We start from the raw sequence: 20,400 nt of genomic DNA, 5'->3' as shown, positions 1-20,400 counted from the left end.
CAAGAGGTGAAGAGAGCCCTGCCCAAAAGAGCTTACACTCTACAAGGAGACATACAGAGTAACATATAAAGCAACCAATAACCGATACAAGAGGGGAAGAGAGCCCTGCCCAAAAGAGCTTACAATCTACAAGGAGACATACAGAGTAACATATAAAGCAACCAATAACCGATACAAGAGGTGAAGAGAGCCCTGCCCAAAAGAGCTTACAATCTACAAGGAGACATACAGAGTAACATATAAAGCAATCAATAACCGATACAAGAGGTGAAGAGAGCCCTGCCCAAAAGAGCTTACAATCTACAAGGAGACATACAGAGTAACATATAAAGCAATCAATAACCGATACAAGAGGTGAAGAGAGCCCTGCCCAAAAGAGCTTACACTCTACAAGGAGACATACAGAGTAACATATAAAGCAACCAATAACCGATACAAGAGGGGAAGAGAGCCCTGCCCAAAAGAGCTTACAATCTACAAGGAGACATACAGAGTAACATATAAAGCAACCAATAACCGATACAAGAGGTGAAGAGAGCCCTGCCCAAAAGAGCTTACACTCTACAAGGAGACATACAGAGTAACATATAAAGCAATCAATAACCAATACAAGAGGGGAAGAGAGCCCTGCCCAAAAGAGCTTACACTCTACAAGGAGACATACAGAGTAACATATAAAGCAACCAATAACCAATACAAGAGGGGAAGAGAGCCCTGCCCAAAAGAGCTTACAATCTACAAGGAAGTAGTTCCAATAGTCGACAAGAAAACGAGGTTCCAAGCACTCCGAACCTTCTAAGTTTAAAACATCATCTTTATTGATCCATCAAGACACTTCTGTGTCTTGATGGATCAATAAAGATGATGTTTTAAACTTAGAAGGTTCGGAGTGCTTGGAACCTCGTTTTCTTGTCGACTATTGGAACTACTCCCTTGGCTGCGGGTTCGGGGCTTTGAGCACCCGAACCACTTTGGGATCCGGGTGAGTGAATCCTGATTGCTAAATTGATTTCATTTGACTTTCGTTTGGCTTATAACACATGCGTCAGGTCCGGGGTCTGTACACCCGGACCTCACCTTTTCATTTGGTAAATTTCCTATTCATAGATGTATTGATTTAGCCATTCATTTTATTTTTACATTTTTTCTTTTTTGATTTTCCTTGGTTTGTTATAAATTAATTGACTTTATCTTTGAAGTTGATTGGTGTTACAATCTACAAGGAGACACACAGAGTAACATATAAAGCAATCAATAACCGATACAAGAGGTGAAGAGAGCCCTGCCCAAAAGAGCTTACAATCTACAAGGAGACATACAGAGTAACATATAAAGCAACCAATAACCGATACAAGAGGGGAAGAGGGCCCTGCCCAAAAGAGCTTACACTCTACAAGGAGAAAGGGTTGAGACACAAGGTGTGGGAATGGGCAAGACCAGAGTTGTGAGAGGTGAGGCACAGGGTATTGCAGGGATACATAGTATATGTGTAACTGTTATCCACAATTAGTTCTACTATCAGCTCCATACAGGATACACAGTTCATCTGCAACTGCCAGCTACAATTAGTTCTACTATCAGTCCCATCTAAGATACACAGCACATCTGCAACTGTCAGCTACAATAAGTTCAACTATCAGCCCCATGTTATAGGACACACTGTTCATCTGCAACTGCCAACTGCAATTAGTTCTATTATCAGCCCCATATAGGATATACAGTTCATCTGCAACTGCCAGCTACAATTAGTTCAACTCTCAGACCCATATAGGATATACAGCATATGTTTAACTGTCATCTACAATTAGTTCTACTATCAGTTCATCTACCAGCTGCAATTAGTTCTACTATCAGCCCCATACAGGATACACGGTACATCTGTAACTGCCAGCTACAATAAACGTGGCTATATGCGGGCAGATTTAGGATGGCCGTGTATGGCCTGTCAGGCAGAGCAGTTGGAAGGGCCCATAAACAAGTAAATAAGCTTCCAACTCGGTCTGAAGGGACTGAACTGGCAGCTTATCTGCCCATGTATGGGCCCCTCCAACTGGCCTGCCGACTTATACGTGGCTGAAAATTGGGCAGATGTCTATCAGGTGGGTGATTTTACGCTGGGGCCCAGTAATGCGCTAACACCCTTGTGGGGCACCTCTTTTTCTGCAATCATTGTCCCTTTGGGACAACTTTATGTATTGTGCCATCTAATGTAAAGGGGTGATGGTAGCGCCTGTTATATTGGGGGCAATGGTAAGAGGATCAGCTTCCTGGCACAGGGTGTGGCCGTGTATTGACATGTATTGCTACACAATCAGCCCTGTCAGTCCATCCCAGGCTTGTGTATCCAGATATAAGTGCAAGCCCTATGGCAGCAGATAACAGGCCCCTTTGATATGCAAAGCCAGTAGCACTGTGATGCCTCAGCCTGTGCCCTGTTCCTGTGCTGGGCCGACAAGCCTTTGACATGCTAATGTGCCAGCTAAGCAGCAAACCGCAGCCCTTTCATTAAATCCGGCATATTGATCCGAAAATAAAATCTGCATTGCCCTAGATATTGATCTGCCTGTCCAGACTGGGCATCTGTGACCCAAAAACATGTTCAAAATAAAAAAAGATAGAAAGATATTTGGGTTATGTCGCCATCTTGTGTTTGTTGTTGGTCATTTCACAGAAACCCCTAATATCCCTATCACTGTAACTGTTCCTTCAATAAGTATGAATAAATACCATTTTTTTATGCTGAAATCCAGCTGCAAAACAGTTCTCCTCTTTCTGCATCATTTGAAATCCTGGCAGGGGAGGAGGGACTAAAACATTGATGTTACATATTGTACAACTTCTCAACAGCTTACAGACAGCATGCAGGAACTACATAACCCACAATGGGTTTATTGACATCACACGTGCAGAGAATTATTATTTTATTGCATTATTATTATTTTTTTTTTGCTTCTCTGAACGGAAGAGGGTTTTATCAACACAGGGGCTTTGCTACAGGGAATGGTTTCGGGCAGGATTGTATGGGGGTTAGTAATAGGGGCAACTGCTCTGGGCACCAAGATTCAGTCTTGCCATAGGCAAACTCCCATAGTGACTTCACATAGCAATACCTCATCATTCCTCATCAAAGCAACATCATGGAATGTAAGCTCACCGGGCCAGAGGCCAAATTGCATTATGTATCATCTCTGTGCATAAATGAAAAAGAATAATAAATATTACTAAAGGACATGCCCTAACAAGCCAAAAGGCACCAGTGCATTTCCTATTGGCTTTTCCTGGCACTTATGTCTTTTATTGTTATGGCAGCAGCACCGCAGCCAAAACACTGGGGCAGTTTATTCCTTCCTTCCTCTGCCGTTGGGACTCTCCAGCCTCTTATTGTTATTCCCACTCTGCAGAGTCAATGCAAAGCCCAGCACACAATAGGCAGCAGGTTTCCTGGGCAGTCCTGCCATCATCATCTTTCTAAGGGACTGTGCTTATGTTTGTTCTGCTCAGTGGGGTTTCCCTTTCTTAAATATGCACATCTATTTCAGTCGTATATGGATGGCTGTGGATCCCAGAATAGAAATGTAGAATATGAGTGCAGGAAACAAGCCCCCACAGAGATGAGTTGGCCCCCGCAGGAGTCATGAGAGATCAGTTCTAGATTCTGGGTCTGTCAGTTATGGGAATGTTTTGCTCAAACATTATTTTACATCCAAAAAAAAAAAGGTTGCCACTTGCAGTTCTACTTGCCACCTGTTTGGCTAAGGGGGCGCCATTGCTATGTCTTGTGTTGTATAGGTAATTCATTCATTTGGGGAATGGGATATCAAACCTCCAGCACATTATTGCAGTAAAAACCTTATAGAGTTCCTATAAGAAACATTGAATAGCAGAGCAAAGAAACCCACAGTAGTTTTATAACATGTACTGTATAAAGGCACGGTGTTAGCCTGCTCTGAAATAAATATGGTACAAAGTTAGATGAGGAAGCAGCCCAATTCACTTTCCGCAATTTTAATTGGATTATTACAATGGAATACGTGTATATCATCCATGATTGGTCAGATATAGTGTATGGCCCCTTTAACCTGCACCTTGCCCACTTTTATTGTGAATTTGCTATAAATTACATCACCGTCCCTTCTTAGAATTGGGCTGTTCTTGTCATGTGACATTGATTGACATATGCTGATCAGGCACATTACACTGACATGTCCCCAATGGGATTCACAAGGTAATTTAATAGATCCCCCCCCACCCCCAGCATACGTCATGGGGTTTCTTTCCTATGGAGTATACCCCACCATCTTCTCCCTTGCTCCCAGGCATCCCTTGTGCACAGAGGTGCACAGTACAGAGCTTTTTTGGAGATTACTGTATGGCACAGGTATTGGCCCAGGGAAGGCCCAGACTGGCAATCTCTGGGTTCTGGCAAATGCCAGAGGGGCTGCTGTAAGATGCCATAGACAGTCACTATTTATTGGGCTGGGGGGGGCTCTGTCTACTTGAAATACCAGGGCCAATTGTGAATCCCAGTCTGTGCCTGACCCAGGGGAAACATGGGAGCAGGGAAAAATATGGCACAGGGGCCACATCAGGACAAAGCTCCTTTATGTCTGGCTAAAGCACCCTGTTTCATCTCTTGAAAGACTGGGTCAGTTTTTTGCAGGGCCACTTGGGACAGCAGGTGGGAAGAGATGATAAGTAGGATACAATTTCTCTTGTTTAGCCGGAAAGCCGGCTCCTTGGGAGCAGCTAATAACATGAATGGCCGGGCAGAGAGAAAAGGATCCTCTACAGGACTTCAAACAGAGGAGTAGGCTGAGTCCTCCGACCCTGAAAGCGCTGGTTCTGCTCCTCAGAGGCTATGGAAGCCCAATAACCCGTTGTTCCTTAACAAGAAATGCATTAATATCCCAGCGTGCCCATCACAGGGCTTCATACTAACTGTCGGTTTGAGTAATGGTCTGGCAATAGACTGATTTATATACTCTATCCGCCATGTAACTAGAAGCATCTGGGTCCTAGAGTAAAGAATTTTTATAAGCCCAAAGACAAAGCAATATGGCAACTTGGAAAGGGTTTCCAGTCACCTGGGCTCCACCGGGTCAGCAGGACTTGTGGAACCTTCAGTGCCAAGGTGGTGTACCCCCCACCCTCCTGGTATGTTGTACTTGTAAGGTAAAAGACTGATTATGGGGCACACACTGGTATATCCTCCTATATTATATATATATAGATTCACATTGACCAGGTTCAGCCAAGTGCCTCCTGTACTGGCCAATGAAGAGGAATAATATTTTGACCCTGGTCCTATAGCAGAATAGAATAGATGAAGACTGGTTCTTTATGGGATTCTAAATGGTTTTATAGATACCCAATATGTATCTGAGAAGAACTTTCCCCCAATGCACAGAGCTACATCTGTTATTCTGATTATCTAGATTTTTTTTACCCTACTGTATAGAATGTAATAGAAGAATAGTTGTGCTAATTTCATTTGTTACTGGAGCGCCCCCTGCTGTTCCCTCTGGGTGGCAGCCAGACAGAATGACACAAGCCAATGTATTTAGTCAGCGAGCTGCTGTTAGTGGCCATGGCTACATATTAAGCTGGCACCCTTTTGCTCCCCATGTGCCCTTCACCAAACTGGCGCCTGGTCAGCTACAATAGGTTCATGCCCCTCCATTCCAGGAAGTAACAATACAGACCCCTGCACACTCCTTTTGGCCAGTCTGCTGTATATGGCAATATAAATGTGGCAATAAATATCTTTTTTTTTACAACTAACGTAAATGAAATGGAAAAAAAAGAAAAAGGAGAAAGCGGTGAGATCTGACTATCCAAGGACCAGTGAAGATCATCCAGCTCTTTGGCCAATCAGGTTATTGTTTGCTTGGGGGGGCAGGTTGAATAGATGGTATCCATAGACTGTAATGAAACAGTGCCTCCTAGTGGCTAATTAACACAAGGACTGGTAGAAGGGTTGCATGACTCGGGCTGATATTCATTGTGCACTTGGGCACCCCAATGGCCAAACTGGCCAAACTAGGAATGTTGGTCTGTGGCTTTTGCCAGGATATCCAGATTGCCAATCAGGGTCTGCTCATAGATAAGGGAGCACAACAGTTTCACTTAAAAATATAACTTTTTTGCTATCAAAATCTGCAACTGATCAGTATAAATTTCTTCCAAATTTTGCTCCAGATTTTTTTTTTGCCTAATGTATAATATATATTTTTAAAACATACTCTGCAATTAAAAGTTACATTTCATTTTCATGCTCACTGCTCCCATTCTAAATTGGGCGTCCATGCTGAGGGTCCCTGCTCATTGGTTCTGAGTGTCAGCATCAGTGCAATTGGATCTGTCAGTCTCAACCTCCAGTGCGAGCCAGGCAGCCAATAGGAAGCCACATAAAGCAAGCCTTTGTGTGTTTCATAAATTCAGCTTATTTCTTCTCTCCGGCCGTGGAGCATTGGCATCGGTTTCACTGGTGGGGCCCCAGCCTGGCATTGAGCAATATATATATAACTCCATGGGATCAATGATGATATTTTCATGAAATCTGTCTGCTTTCAGACGATGCCACTTCCCTTCTCAAGAGGGGCACAATTTCATTTTCGTTACATGGAAGAGATGCCACTGGTACAAACATCCCTCTGACACCAGGAGTCATGGTCTGAAAAGAAAGGGTAAGCAGATATCATAAAGATAAAGATATCATGATCTTAATGGAACACCTCCAATATACAGTACAAGTGCATTCATTATAGAACATTTAAGGAACTTGATAGGTCTAGATATGCCTTGGCCAGATATCAATTGAACAGGTTAGACATTTGGGCAGAGTGGACCACATGGGCCCATTAAAGAAAAACTGTACAGAATGAATACTTATAGCTTATATCTTATTAAATGGCCTATTAAAGAATCTCACCAAACTGGAATATATATATCAGTAAATATTGCCCTTCTACATCTTTTCCCTTAAGCCGCCATTTAGTGATGAACTGTGTGCTATTTAGGATTACCCAATGGCACATACTGCTAAAAATATATTTATTTGGTTTATTTAGATGAAGCAGGGTTTTATATATGAGCTGTTTATGCAATATATTTTTATAGAGACCTACATTGTTTGGGGGTTAGTTCCTTTAATACAGAGCTAACAGCACTGTAACTATTCTATGTCCATTGAACCATCATAGTATTCCAACTGTACATGCATCACTGGCAGCATAGAGTAACTGTAGAGCAATGTCCTCTGATGACATTGGTATGGGTCTGACCAGGAGAGAAAGTCATATGGAAAAACAATGCAATTCTAAAGAGGAATCCAGAAACCATACAGTCTTGGGGGGCTAAGGGCAGGTTTGGGAACCAGTGATTTAAGGGCATATGATAAAAAAATGTGAAACACAAACAGAATGGAGTCACGTTCACAGGTTCATGGCCATATCACAACCCAATGTTTTAGGGCATATATCCCCCAGCCCTGAAGCGCAGTTGTGAGAGGTGGGCTAAAATTGCTCCGGTGAGCCCAATAGCACAGATACATACCCATGGCATCAGCTCAGTCATTTTTATTTGTCGGTGCAACCTGAAGCAGAAGCTGGAGCTGGAGAGTAACTGATCGGAAACATTTGGGAGACCACTTGTAATGGACCACGGGAATGTAGACAATGAGCCCACTGAGAATAAAGAGCACTACATACAGGTATTCCAGCTGGGGGCTTCCAATGATGGGCGCCAGCACCAGGTACACTGATGCAATCTGCACAATGATCGGGATCACAATGGGAACCTGTGAGGATAAGGAAAGAACAAACAGGACATATTATATCCTTATCATAAATGGTTGATAATGGTGCCTGTGCTGCTCCCCAGTGTTTTAGGTGATAAAAAATGAGCCAAAAAGGAGGAATGAGGTTTCTGGTAATTAATTATTCCATTCACTAGATGGCAGCACGGGACAGGGAGTCCCCATAGTATTGGAGGTTCTAGCACAGTGACCCTCAACCAGTGGCTCACAAACAACATGTTGCTCACCAACCCTCGTGGATGTTGCTCCCAGTGGCCTCAAAGGATCTGCTTATTTTTGAATTCCTTGCAAGTTTTGGCTGCATAAAAACAGGTGTTACTGACAAACAGACTGTCCTGTAGGCTGCTAGTCCACATAGGGGCCACCAAATAACCAATCACAGCCCTTATTTGGCATCTCCCAGAATCATTTTTCATATTTGTGTTGCTCCCCAACTCTTTTTACATTTTAATGTGCCTCATGGATAAAAACGGTTGGGGGTTAGGTTCTAGCACAAGGTTGTCCCTTAGTGTTGCTCAAGGGGGCTGTGATTGCTCCAGGAACGAAACGGGTCATTCCCAAACACAATTGTGCTTAAAATGGACACAGATTTTGTGCTTATCAATTCTATTCATCTGGACTAGCATCCAAAACATATTTTTGCTCATCTGCTGAATTGTGCACAATTGACCCTGACCGTGAAGGTAATTCTAGGGTTCCCACAGTTGGTTGAGCCAAGAGGTACCATCATCAAGGGTCAGCACCCTGGCAGGCATTTCACCAGTACAGGGTCAAAGCTAGCAAGGTCTTTGCTAAGATAGCTGCTATACGAGCGAAGGGGTGAGGCAGTAACTGGAAGATGATGTGGATTGGGCTGGTGGGGGGCAAAAACTCTATGGATTGGGAATGGGTCCTAAAGGGGCTGGGGGAACCATAAATCAGCTGGAAACCATATTGCCAGTAAATTTATAATCTACTCATTAGCGAGGCTCGGCCAGTGGAATAGTGGCTGGTTTGTGGCACTTAGTGTGTGCCCGGACCCAGTGGGCCCGATGGAAAGAGAGTTTCAGTTACATGGAGCTGATGTGAATAAAAGAGTTTGTGAGTTCAGCTGCTGGAGCCGCCGTGGGGCCCTTCTGTTTTTCATTCTTGTGTCTCCCACTCAGCTCAGAAATGGTGAAGATTTTATCAAACCCTGTTGCTTCCTGAGTGCGAGGCTGGGATCCGCTCAGGGCAGTAACTCACTTTCCCTGCCCAAACATGAATGTGCCAGTGTGAGAAAGAAACCCACTTCTTTGGCAATAAATCAGCCTTTGTGCTGCCATTATTCTGCAGACTTGAAATGGAAGGAGGCAGATGGTTATCATACAAGCAGAAATGTGAATACAGGCCATACTGCCCCAAACATTAACTGGTAGAAACAAATACTGCGACAGGCCTCTCTGGCCAAGTTGGCATCTAATTGGCCTATGTATGGGGCCTGACAATGGGCCTACTCGAATATGTGGCTGCAAAATGGGCAGATATCAGTTGGGCAATGTTAAACCCCATGGCATCCCTAACAAGTGAATCTGCACTAAAGCTATGGGGGTCAGAGTTGCCTTATAGTATCTTACTATCTATTACTGCAACTAAGTAAAGGTGGCCACAGGCAGATTTCAGTTATCTGCCTGTGTATAGGTACCCCCAATGGGTCTGCCGATGTCTGTCCTAAAATTGGCCAGATCCTGGTTGGGCTGGTTTGATTTTCCCGTCGCATGGGGTAAATCATCGGCTTGTTGATGGGCCATATACCCAACTTAAGGTGGCGACCTCGCCAAAAGAGTTAAGGTTCAGGACAAATCTAAAAAATGGCTGGAACATAGTACTGGGGTGGGGTGTCGGGGGCAGATTCAGATATAGAAAGTGGCTGGGTTTAATTAAAGGACAATGAAAGGTTAATATAAATTAAAAGTAAGTCTAAAGGCATTCTTTTTAAGTACTTACTGCATATATAAATTCCCAGATCCCTGCTTGCTTCTCTGAGATATGGTGCTGGCAGCCTACAGCAGTGTGAAGCCTACAGTGACATCACTGAAATTTCTCTCCCCTTCCTGTAGGTGCCAGCGGCAGCCTTCCTATTCTCTGAGCATGTGTGTAACTTGATCCTGTCTCCTGTTCTGAGCTACACATGCCCACCAGCCAATCAGAAGCGGATCTGGCAGAGGGGAGGGGGGGAGGGAATGAAACACATGTGCAGTATGAAGCAAGGAGGGAAAGGAAGGGAGAATACCTTTTTAGAGATGGCTGCCTGTTCTAGAAAATGTGAGTAAGTGTGACTGAGTAAATATGTGATTAGGTGAGCCAAAAGTGTGGCGTTTTTACAAAACAATAGGAGGACTATTGGGCACTATGCTTTTTACATTTTGACTTGCATTCTCCTTTAAGCATGCTGGGGGCAGATCCAGAGAGTTTCTGGTATAGGGGTAGATCTGAAGTCGGACACTACAATTCCCGCCATCCGGCCGGACAGTTTCGCTCATCCCTGATCTGAATACTTTATATAACTGATAAATAGTACAGTAACAGCCCAGTAACAGTCCGGGTTTCAGACAATATTCCCCCAGCCCAGGATTCTCCCAGCCAAACTGTTCCTCTTTAAACCCCACTAGAGTAGAAATAGTTTGGAAAATACATTGCGTTGGGGTTATTAATCGCCAATAACACGCCATTTACTTCAGCAGATAACATTCCGGCCCTTACTAAGTGTCAGTGCTGGAAATGTAAGGAGATGAGGGGAGATTAGCTAACTATGCACTGAAATTCCTCTGTGTCTTTCTCTTCCTGTCCCATGTCAGTAGGGAAAAGCCGGAATATTCACCTTATATGGCCGCGGAAGGTCCGGTTTCTTGATCTTCATGTACAGGAGCCCAGCTATGGTTATACCGTAGAACAGCCAGGCCGTGAAACTACAAGGAAATATAAATATCTCTTTTAGTGAAATTCATCATTCCTGTAAACATATTTTAATTGAGTCAATGCATCCAGCCAGGGTGCCTAGGGCAACTGGGATTGAGCTTAACCTGCCCACATTACTGATGGTCCCGTTTATGGATTTGGACCTTCCAGCAATCTGTTCATGTGTCATTCTGTGATTAAAGGAGAACTAAACCCTAAAAATGAATATGGCTAAAAATGCCATATTTATATACTGAGCTTATACACCAGCCTAAAGTTTCAGCATTTCAATAGCAGCGATGATCCAGGTCTTTACAGTTGTCACAGGAGCTCCCCCATCTTGGAAAGCTAAGCTTAGGGGTCGTCACACATTATCAAGCAGAAAATTAGGCTGGTCTGTCATAGCAGCTGATGCTACAGGTCTGATTATTCGATATATACAGTATATTGTGACATTTACATTCTATATATACAGTATAATGTGCCATTTATATTCTATATATACAGTATAGTGTGCCATTTATATTCTATATATACAGTATATTGTGACATTTACATTCTATATATACAGTATAATGTGCCATTTATATTCTATATATACAGGATAGTGTGCCATTTATATTCTATATATACAGTATAGTGTGACATTTACATTCTATATATACAGTATATTGTGACATTTACATTCTATATATACAGTATAATGTGCCATTTATATTCTATATATACAGTATAGTGTGCCATTTATATTCTATATATACAGTATATTGTGACATTTACATTCTATATATACAGTATAATGTGCCATTTATATTCTATATATACAGGATAGTGTGCCATTTATATTCTATATATACAGTATAGTGGGACATTTATATTCTATATATACAGGATAGTGGGACATTTATATTCTATATATACAGGATAGTGTGACATTTATATTCTATATATACAGTATAGTGTGACATTTACATTCTATATATACAGTATAATGTGACATTTATATTCTATATATACAGTATAGTGGGACATTTATATTCTATATATACAGGATAGTGGGACATTTATATTCTATATATACAGGATAGTGGGACATTTATATTCTATATATACAGGATAGTGTGACATTTATATTCTATATATACAGTATAGTGTGACATTTACATTCTATATATACAGTATAATGTGACATTTATATTCTATATATACAGTATAGTGGGACATTTATATTCTATATATACAGGATAGTGTGCCATTTATATTCTATATATACAGGATAGTGGGACATTTATATTCTATATATACAGGATAGTGTGAGTGGGCCCCTATTAAATTTTCTATTTAGGATTACCCAATAGCACATACTACTAAAAAATTATATTTCCATGAAAATAGTTTATTTAGATGAAACAGCGTTTCATGAATGAGCTGTTTTATGCTGTATATTTTTGTTTGGAGGTTTAGTTTTCCTTTAAGCATCAATAGGCTCGTTTGTACATAGGAAATTACCTTTATAAACGCAATCCTAGCTGCAGATGTTGGCCATTAAGGGGTTAACACACAAAGGCAGGGAATGTAAGAAAAACATGACCATATATATTTGCACAAAACTATGTGTGTGTGTAGTAAGGCTTTGGCTGATAGATGAGCTGACAAAAATCCAACAGGAAGAAGTGACTTTTAAGGCAACAGGAAGTGGCTGAGTAGCAAGATTCCCCCCCCCCCCCAGAGCCCTCTCAGCTTTACTCACCCCCCCATGTGTTACTGGAGGGAGACTCCATATCCTATGCTTATACACACACAAGCCTCTAATTACCTGAAAAAATTCACAATACTGCTGAAGTCTGAAGGTATGATCATGATTAAAGAGATGGCGGTGGTGAATATAAGGGCGGGGGAAGGCGTGAGGCGTTTCACGTTGGCCATCGACAAGATGTCTGGCTGGAACAGAGAAGGAAGACTGGTGTTTATCTGGAATGTACAGCCTATGGGGTGACAGAGATATGTTACAGCAATACTCACTATTGTCATATAAAACTCAAGGAGAGTTAGTATAGCTACACACATAAACATCTGTATAAGAGCAAAATCACACCGGCCATTTTAAAGCTTTTGCTACTTGGTGGGTAGGGGACAAAATTCCTGAAAAATAACTTTTCCTAGGGACCAGACCATCCAGCTGGATCATATGGAGCAGACATACACTAGTTGTGCCATTGTTTCTAAACCCATATACATGTACTGATCTCAGCATTGCATAGACATTGGCTAGACCAGCGCTGTCCAACGTATTACAAGTAGTGGGCCAGTTATATGTTGGGGGGGGCCAGATGCAATTAAAATTTTATATCATACACTGAAGTATATGGAGCCTCTGAGCAGAGTGGGGGCCATAAAAAGCCTTTGGAGGGCTACATTAGGCCCACAGGCCTCCAGTCGGACAGCCCTGTGCTATATATTGATTAGTCAGTTCTGTATTGCTTCATCCGTTGTATTGCTTCCTACGAGAGATCTGTATAATGGGATCCTAAAGGCTGCCTTATACAGTATGGTATATCAGTATATGATTTGGGCTCAGTCACATATTGATCATGCTGGGAGGTGTATAAAGTCTGCTCCCAGCAGTAGATGCACCATATAATCTTATCATCAGACTAAAGGTGCCCATACACGTCAAGATCCGCCGTGGGGCCAAACGATCGAATTCTAACGGCGGCAATGGCACTGTCGGTTCTGGGACCGCATCAACGAGCCGATGCGGTCCCTGATCCGACTAAATCTTTTAACCTGCCCGATTGAATTTCAGGCCAGATATCGGTCGGGCAGGCCCCTCGTTTCTGGCCCTACAGGGGCCGATAAGCCGCCAAATTGGTCCAAGGGACCAATATCGGCAGCTACAATCAGCCCGTGTATGGCCACCTTAAGGGCTTGGCCAATCAGATCTGATTGCTTCGACAGGTCCAGCTATATATGGCTGGCCTAACACGGGATTAAGGAATGTCGCTGTAAATGCACCAGAAATGTTGGATAATTTTAAACATCCAGTTCTTAAGTGATCACATAGGAATAAGAGTAGCAGAAGGCAAAGTACTCATTCAGTGGCCCCATACCAGGATCTATAAGTTTGGCAATGAAATTATCAAAGGCTCATATTGTCCTTCTCTCAGCATGCTTCAGGGTTAGGGTGTGGAAAATGGTTCTGGCAGAGAGAAATGTAAGGGATAGTCTCTACATAAAAATGTTATTCTAGGGAAGACTCAAGTCTCCAGCAGGAAAACCCTGTTCCAGATACATAGCATAAAAGATGAGGAAGATGTGGTACTGATGCATTCCTTCCTTAAATTCATAACTGCGAGTGTCCTATTTATACATATATATATATATATATATACAGTATATATATATATATACCATTAGTGATGAGCGAATTTTTTCGGCAGGCATGAATTCGCAGCAAATTTCGGCATTTCGCCATTGGCGAATTGTTTTAAGAAACCTCCGTGAAAATTCGTCGCACGGAATTTTCTTTTGATCGCGCAGCAAATTGGGCGCAGTCGTGTCAAAAAACTGCGGGTGACAAAAAAATAGCCGCAGCGACAAAAAAAGATGCGGGCAACAAAAAAGACGCGGGCAGCAAAAAATTGCGTGACAAATGCATTTCGCAAAGTTTTCGCAATTTCGGGAATTTTCTTGCCGTTTTGCAAATTTAATGGCGAAGCAAAACAGGACAGATTCGCTCATCACTACATAACATTGTTCAATGCACCAAATGACAATCTCTAACAATATAGTGGTATAGAGTGGTACTTTAAATAAGACTAATCTGGTTGGCTATGGCTGTATTATTATATAAATGGGCCTTACATAGGTCATGTGATCATTTTCTTACCAAATGCCCTTCTCTCGCTGCCACGTAGCACAAACGGCCCCCAGTAAAGAAGGTTCCATTGGCAGAGCCGAACGTAGAGAGGGCGACACCCAGGGATATAATCCATGTCCAAGTGCCGAGCAGCTTCACCCTGCAAAAAAAAGGTTATTCAATGCTCACTTGGGGTACATGGCACTGACAACAACTGGCAGGAAGGGTTAAGTTTCCCTTTCTGAACCTCTTATCCACAAATGTAGTGATATAATGATGGCTATGTTAATTCTCCATCACATTTATATAACCAGACCAGTACATAGCTGAGCAGCTCATACCGTGCTTGTTCTTATTATCCGCCTCCTGTGCAAGGGATTAGATCAGGAAAATTCTTCTTTTAGGCAACGTCAGATTTATGTAATGCACGTGTAATCAACATGACTTATGTACAAGAGCGTATTTATCAAAGGGGAACTCCGGCTTCGGAACCAAAATTGGTTAAAGAGCCCCACACAACACAGGAACCCCAAATATATATCACTGTAATCTGTTCCTTCAAAAAGTGTATAAATATTATTTGTATAAGCTGAAATCCAGCTGCAAAACATTTATTCTCTTTCTACATCATTTCAAAACCTGGCAGAGGAGGAGGGACTAAAACATTAATGCTACGAATTGTAACAACTTCTCCACAGCTTAAAGACAGCATGCAGGAACTACATAACCCACAATGCGTTGCACTGTGATGTTCCTTTCCTTATTGACATCACATGCAGGGAATTGTGGGATTGGGAGGATGCAGGCTGAAGGCAGGCTGAGGGCAGGCGACTACTGTTACATTTTATTTGAGTCACAAAGTAGTCAGCCAGATCAGCAGGGGAACAGGGGGCGGGGCTAAGGGAACTGTTCCAAACCATATTATTACATTAAAATCATAACAAAGGCTGCATATATTCTTTTTAATGTTTATTGCAAGGTTGTGTTTTGGTAGAGTTCAACTTAAACTAACAAGGGCAGTATCCACCACTCAGCATTCGGCTTTGTGTAGCAATGCATGGAAATTCAAACAAATGGTAAAATTGGTTCTGGTAGGTACACAGAGGCCCAAACAGCCCACCACAGGCCCAGTAAATAGTGAGTGTCTATGGCATCTTACAGCAGCTCCTCTGGCATTGCCTGAACCCACAGATTGCCAGTCCGGGCCTGTTTGTAACTGGGGAATGTGCAGAATCATGGTGCCAGCATAAGAGTACTATCCATAGAATTTCACAAATACAGTATTCTTTTTCATCTATGTTGCGTGACGTGTTTACTGGCAACACATGGCATGGCAAGATCATGGTAAGAGAAGCAGCACATACGTGTATTATACTGGCAGCTATGCCATTAAGTGCGGTTGTGCCCCATTCATTAGAAGTGCCTCAACGAGTTGGGTAAAAATGCCCTCTCTGTTGTGTCATCTGTAGAGCACCCACTCAAAAATGACCACTATGGAAGTCCATAGTATAAACAGATAATGGCCATTGCACTATTCCCTCCCTGAGAAGCACCAGCCCAACAGTGCAGCCCACTCGCTATGGTGCCTGGCAAGGATCACTATATGCTTTTCAACAACACAAGTTTACTGACCCCCAGCTGATAGCGACAGCGTCTGAAGAGAGAAGTTCTCTGGGCGTCATAGCTACAAAATAGCTGACGTTGACCAGCAGGTACACACAGGTGACCAGCGGGATGGCAATCATTACAGCTCGGGGGAGATTAACCTGGAAAAGAGGTCACAATGCAGATTTAGCAATTCTTATAATGAATACATATTCATAATGCACCAATATATTCCATAGCACAGTACAAGGGGGGGATGTATACATGAGACATATATATACTGAATGTTACAGAGGGCCCTGCTCAATAGAATTTACAATGTAAAGGGAAAAGGGGGGTATAAGACTCCCAGTGATTCTGAAGGGATTCTGTCATGGAAAAATATGTCTTTTACAAAATGCACAAGGTAATAGCACTTTGAAATCTTTTTTTTGAAAGAGCAAACAGTTTTTTTTTTTTTTAAATTTGACTTGGGACTAGATATTCTTAGTTTCCCTGGTTCCCTTGGCCATGTGACTTGTGCTCTGATAAACTTCAGTCACACTTTACTGCTGCGCTGCAAGTTGGATATAAGAGTAGCACTCAATAGTAAAAATCCAAGTCCAGCTCAGCCAAGTAATGTGTCCTTCAGTTACACTGAGTGGAAGAAACAATAGCTTATATGAAAGCAGTTCTAATGTGTAGTGCTGGCTCCTTCTGAAAGCTCAGTATCAGGCATAATGCACCAAGATGGCTGCCTACACTCCAATATTAAAGCTAACTACACCATAAAAATCATGACATAATCCCTTTTATATAAGTATCATTACGGTGGCCATACACGCTAAGATCCGCTTGCCTACCGGTGTGCGATATCGGGCTAATTCGGTTGTTTGGCCCTGGGGCCAAACGATCGATTAAGATTGACGGGTATAGGCGATAGCTGATGCGGTCCCCCCAATTTTTAAACTTGCCCAATCGAGATCTGCCCGATTTTAGGCCAGATGTAGGTCTGGCAGGCCTGTCGTTAGTGCCCATACACGGGGATAAGCTGCCGAATTGGGCTAAGGGACCAATATTGGCAGCTAGAATTGGCCCGTGTATGGCCACCTTCAATTTAGTTGAATTTACTGTTTAGGTATTTTTTTCCATATACATTATTGGTTATAGAGAAATAGAGTGGTGGGGTGGATAAAATCATGGTTGCAGTTATACTTCATGTACTATACTATAAGCATCATTGACAGAAAGAATGAACATGGCCGCCAGAGCTCCAGAAGATCTCCCAGTGGGTGCCAGCCATGGACGAACCCATATCTATTATTTGTTACCACCATAAGCTTATATAATACTTATAACATTCCACACCGGACTCTTGTAAAAAGGGGCCCTAGTTGGCTGCTACGAGTTACTGCACTGAGGCAGTTGTATCCAGCTTTATTAAATGCAAACTACAAATAAAGGCTTATGTATTAAAATGTCCAAATTCCAAGAAAATTGCATGGCACATTCCTATGGAATGTTTAGATTCTTCGCAAACACATTCTCTGGATTCCACTAGTATTTATAATTCATTTGTCGTGTTTTACTGCTTTAACATGTACTGAGGGTTGCAATGCAGCAAAAGAAAGTGCTATAGCTCCATAGTACATCCACTGCCGGGGGCCCCCTTGGGGCCAATTATTTTACTGATATTGCTTTTCATGCTGCCTCAGCAATAAGAAGGGGTTAAACTGATGACCGAGTGGTTTGTAGCCTCACTAATTATGCTCCGCACAGCGGTTCCATGTTGCTGAGACTGGCATCTATTGGAATATTGGCAGCAACCCCGGCACGGTATTGGCTTGACCCTGTAGTGCCATTCATACAGGCCTGTGTATTCATTAGCCCACTGCATGGGAAGCGGCTCCCAAAGGAAAACTGTATCCTACCATTACAGCACTATATTGACATTAACTCAGTGCAGGCTGGCTGACATGATATATGTCCCACCTGAAGAGGAAGGGGGGGGAATAAGTATGATTTAAAAAGGTTTGGCCTCCCCAAAAAGAGACCAGCTGACACATATAAATATATAGTTATAGACTCTCCCATGTAAAGCCTTCTATTGGTAGCCTCCTGCCTGTAATAAATATGTTTGTCCCTGTACATACTTTACAAAAATAAAAAATGTTTGGTGAACTTTGTATAAAATACTTGCAAAAAAAAAGCTTTAGCTCCTAGTTGCTCTGTGCTGCAACCAAATACAATTGTCGAAGTCCAAAAAATAGGAAAAAAGCTTCAGTAGGTTTACTGCAAAACATTTATTGTGGGTAGTGGTAACACACAATAAGGGGCATATTTATTATGCTGTGTAAAAAACGGCGAGAAAATTCGCCACACATCGCCAGGCTTCGCCGTTTAAAAATGGCGTAAAAACGGCGTAAAATCGGCGTAATTGTTTTACGCGTTTTTTCTTCCACCGGAACTTATGGAAAATAACGGCGTAATATCCGGCGTTCAGATGGCGATCTTTTCCATTTATTTTACACAGCTTTTTACTCCATTTTTTCGGCGAATTAGTTTTACACAGCATAATAAATATGCCCCTTAATGTTTTGCAGTAAACCTGCTGAAGCTTTTTTCCTATTTTTTGGATTTCTACAACTGTACATAGTTTAGTTTAGGCCACACGGTGCATAGCAACCAACCAGTGGCATAACTACCATACAGTAGACCCTGCAGGTTCCACCACCACAGCCCCTTGCTGTATAATTCATACACTGCCTCCAACTGTCCTAAATCAGGTGGTACAGTCTCAAATTATGTACCGCCAATGACAATTCACTTTCTAGATATGGGGCGATCCATTTAGACTTTGTTTCACTGCAATCACTATAGCAGTGCAAGAACCCACTGACCTCAGGTTTCTTCAGCTCCTCTGTGACATAGTTCAGGTTGTTCCAACCATCATAAGACCAGAGTCCTTGGTAAAAAGCCACTCCTACAGGGCCAAAACCTGTAGCTGTGTTGTCAAAGGCATTCTGCAGGCCCTGAGTGTGGCCCTTGGCCAGTAATACCATGCCCCCCACTATTATAAGAAGCAACACCAACAGTTTGGCAGTGGTGAATATGTTCATAATGGAGGTGGACAGCTTGACATTGAGACAGTTGATGATGCCCAAGACTAGGATACATGCAGCAGCCGTGAATTTGACAGCCACAGTTGGCGACGGGCAGTCTGGATAAAAAGAAGCCACAACGTACTCTGCAAAGCTTAGGGAGATTCCGGCAATACCAGCTGGTCTTACCACAATGACAGAGGTGTAGGCAAGGAGAAAAGCCAGCAGAGGTCCACTGTTCCGTAAAATATAAATGTATTCCCCTCCAGACTCTTTAATGACCGTTCCCAACTCAGCATAGGATAATGCCCCCAACATGGCCAGCAATCCACATGAAGCCCAGATCAACAGACTGGCCCCTGGGCTTCCCATATGGTAAAGGACCCACTGGGGAGACATGAAGATTCCTGAGCCAATCATGGTGCCAGCGATCAGTGACACAGCACTGGGCAGCCCCAACTCGCGCTTTAAACATACATTTTCTGACTCTTTCCTAGAAGTTCCATCACTCAAGGGCTGGCTGTCCGTTTCTTTCTTATTCTCCATCGTGAAGCCTCAGAGGATTGTATCTGTCTGATCCAGACCATTTAATGAAACAAGAACTCATGGACTTTTCTCTTCTACCTCATTCAATTCACTCCAAGGTTAATTATTACAGACACGCATACAAAGAACAAATTAGCTTTCCAACTTGATATAGCAGTAGTTAATGATCTATCACAGATCTTCAAGATATCTAAATGTGTGTTTCAATGAGTGCTGTGATTTCACAGAGATCCGGGATTCAGTTCCAAATATCTTTGCTGTCCCTTTAATCTTTCTAGAGTCAGCCTAGGGCAAGCCAGAAGCTTCCTTGACCCCCAATTAGCACCAATTATTAGTCCACTGGTCACCTTGGTCCCCTGGATTACAGGCAAAATGGAGGCCCCAACAAAAAAAATGTTCCTTCTATTCAAAGGCATGCCCCTAGTCCTCCATGGCCACTCCCCTATTCTGCCCCACCCACTCCTGGACGGACTCTTTTTCTTAAGGTAATGAAATCATTCTGATTACACTGTATATTGCTTTCTGTTTTCATCAGGCCACTAACATGAATCCTCAGGGTTACACAGCACATAGGTTCC

General features: G+C 42.6%; 1 protein-coding gene across 1 annotated transcript; it reads right to left on the bottom strand.

Moving 5' to 3' along the window:
- Nucleotides 1-3,989: 3,989 nt before the first annotated feature.
- Nucleotides 3,990-19,851, bottom strand: slc7a15 (solute carrier family 7 (cationic amino acid transporter, y+ system), member 15). Its single transcript, NM_001011161.1, is given in 7 exon segments — nucleotides 3,990-6,673; nucleotides 7,555-7,798; nucleotides 10,656-10,743; nucleotides 12,549-12,673; nucleotides 14,622-14,751; nucleotides 16,224-16,357; nucleotides 19,076-19,851. Coding segments are annotated over 6 exon segments (1,455 nt in total). The 5' UTR covers nucleotides 19,823-19,851; the 3' UTR covers nucleotides 3,990-6,673; nucleotides 7,555-7,567.
- Nucleotides 19,852-20,400: the final 549 nt, after the last annotated feature.

Source organism: Xenopus tropicalis, chromosome 5 (genome assembly GCF_000004195.4).
Source record: "Xenopus tropicalis strain Nigerian chromosome 5, UCB_Xtro_10.0, whole genome shotgun sequence".
Classification (NCBI taxonomy): Eukaryota; Metazoa; Chordata; class Amphibia; order Anura; family Pipidae; genus Xenopus; species Xenopus tropicalis.
This window is presented reverse-complemented; position numbering and strand designations above follow the sequence as displayed.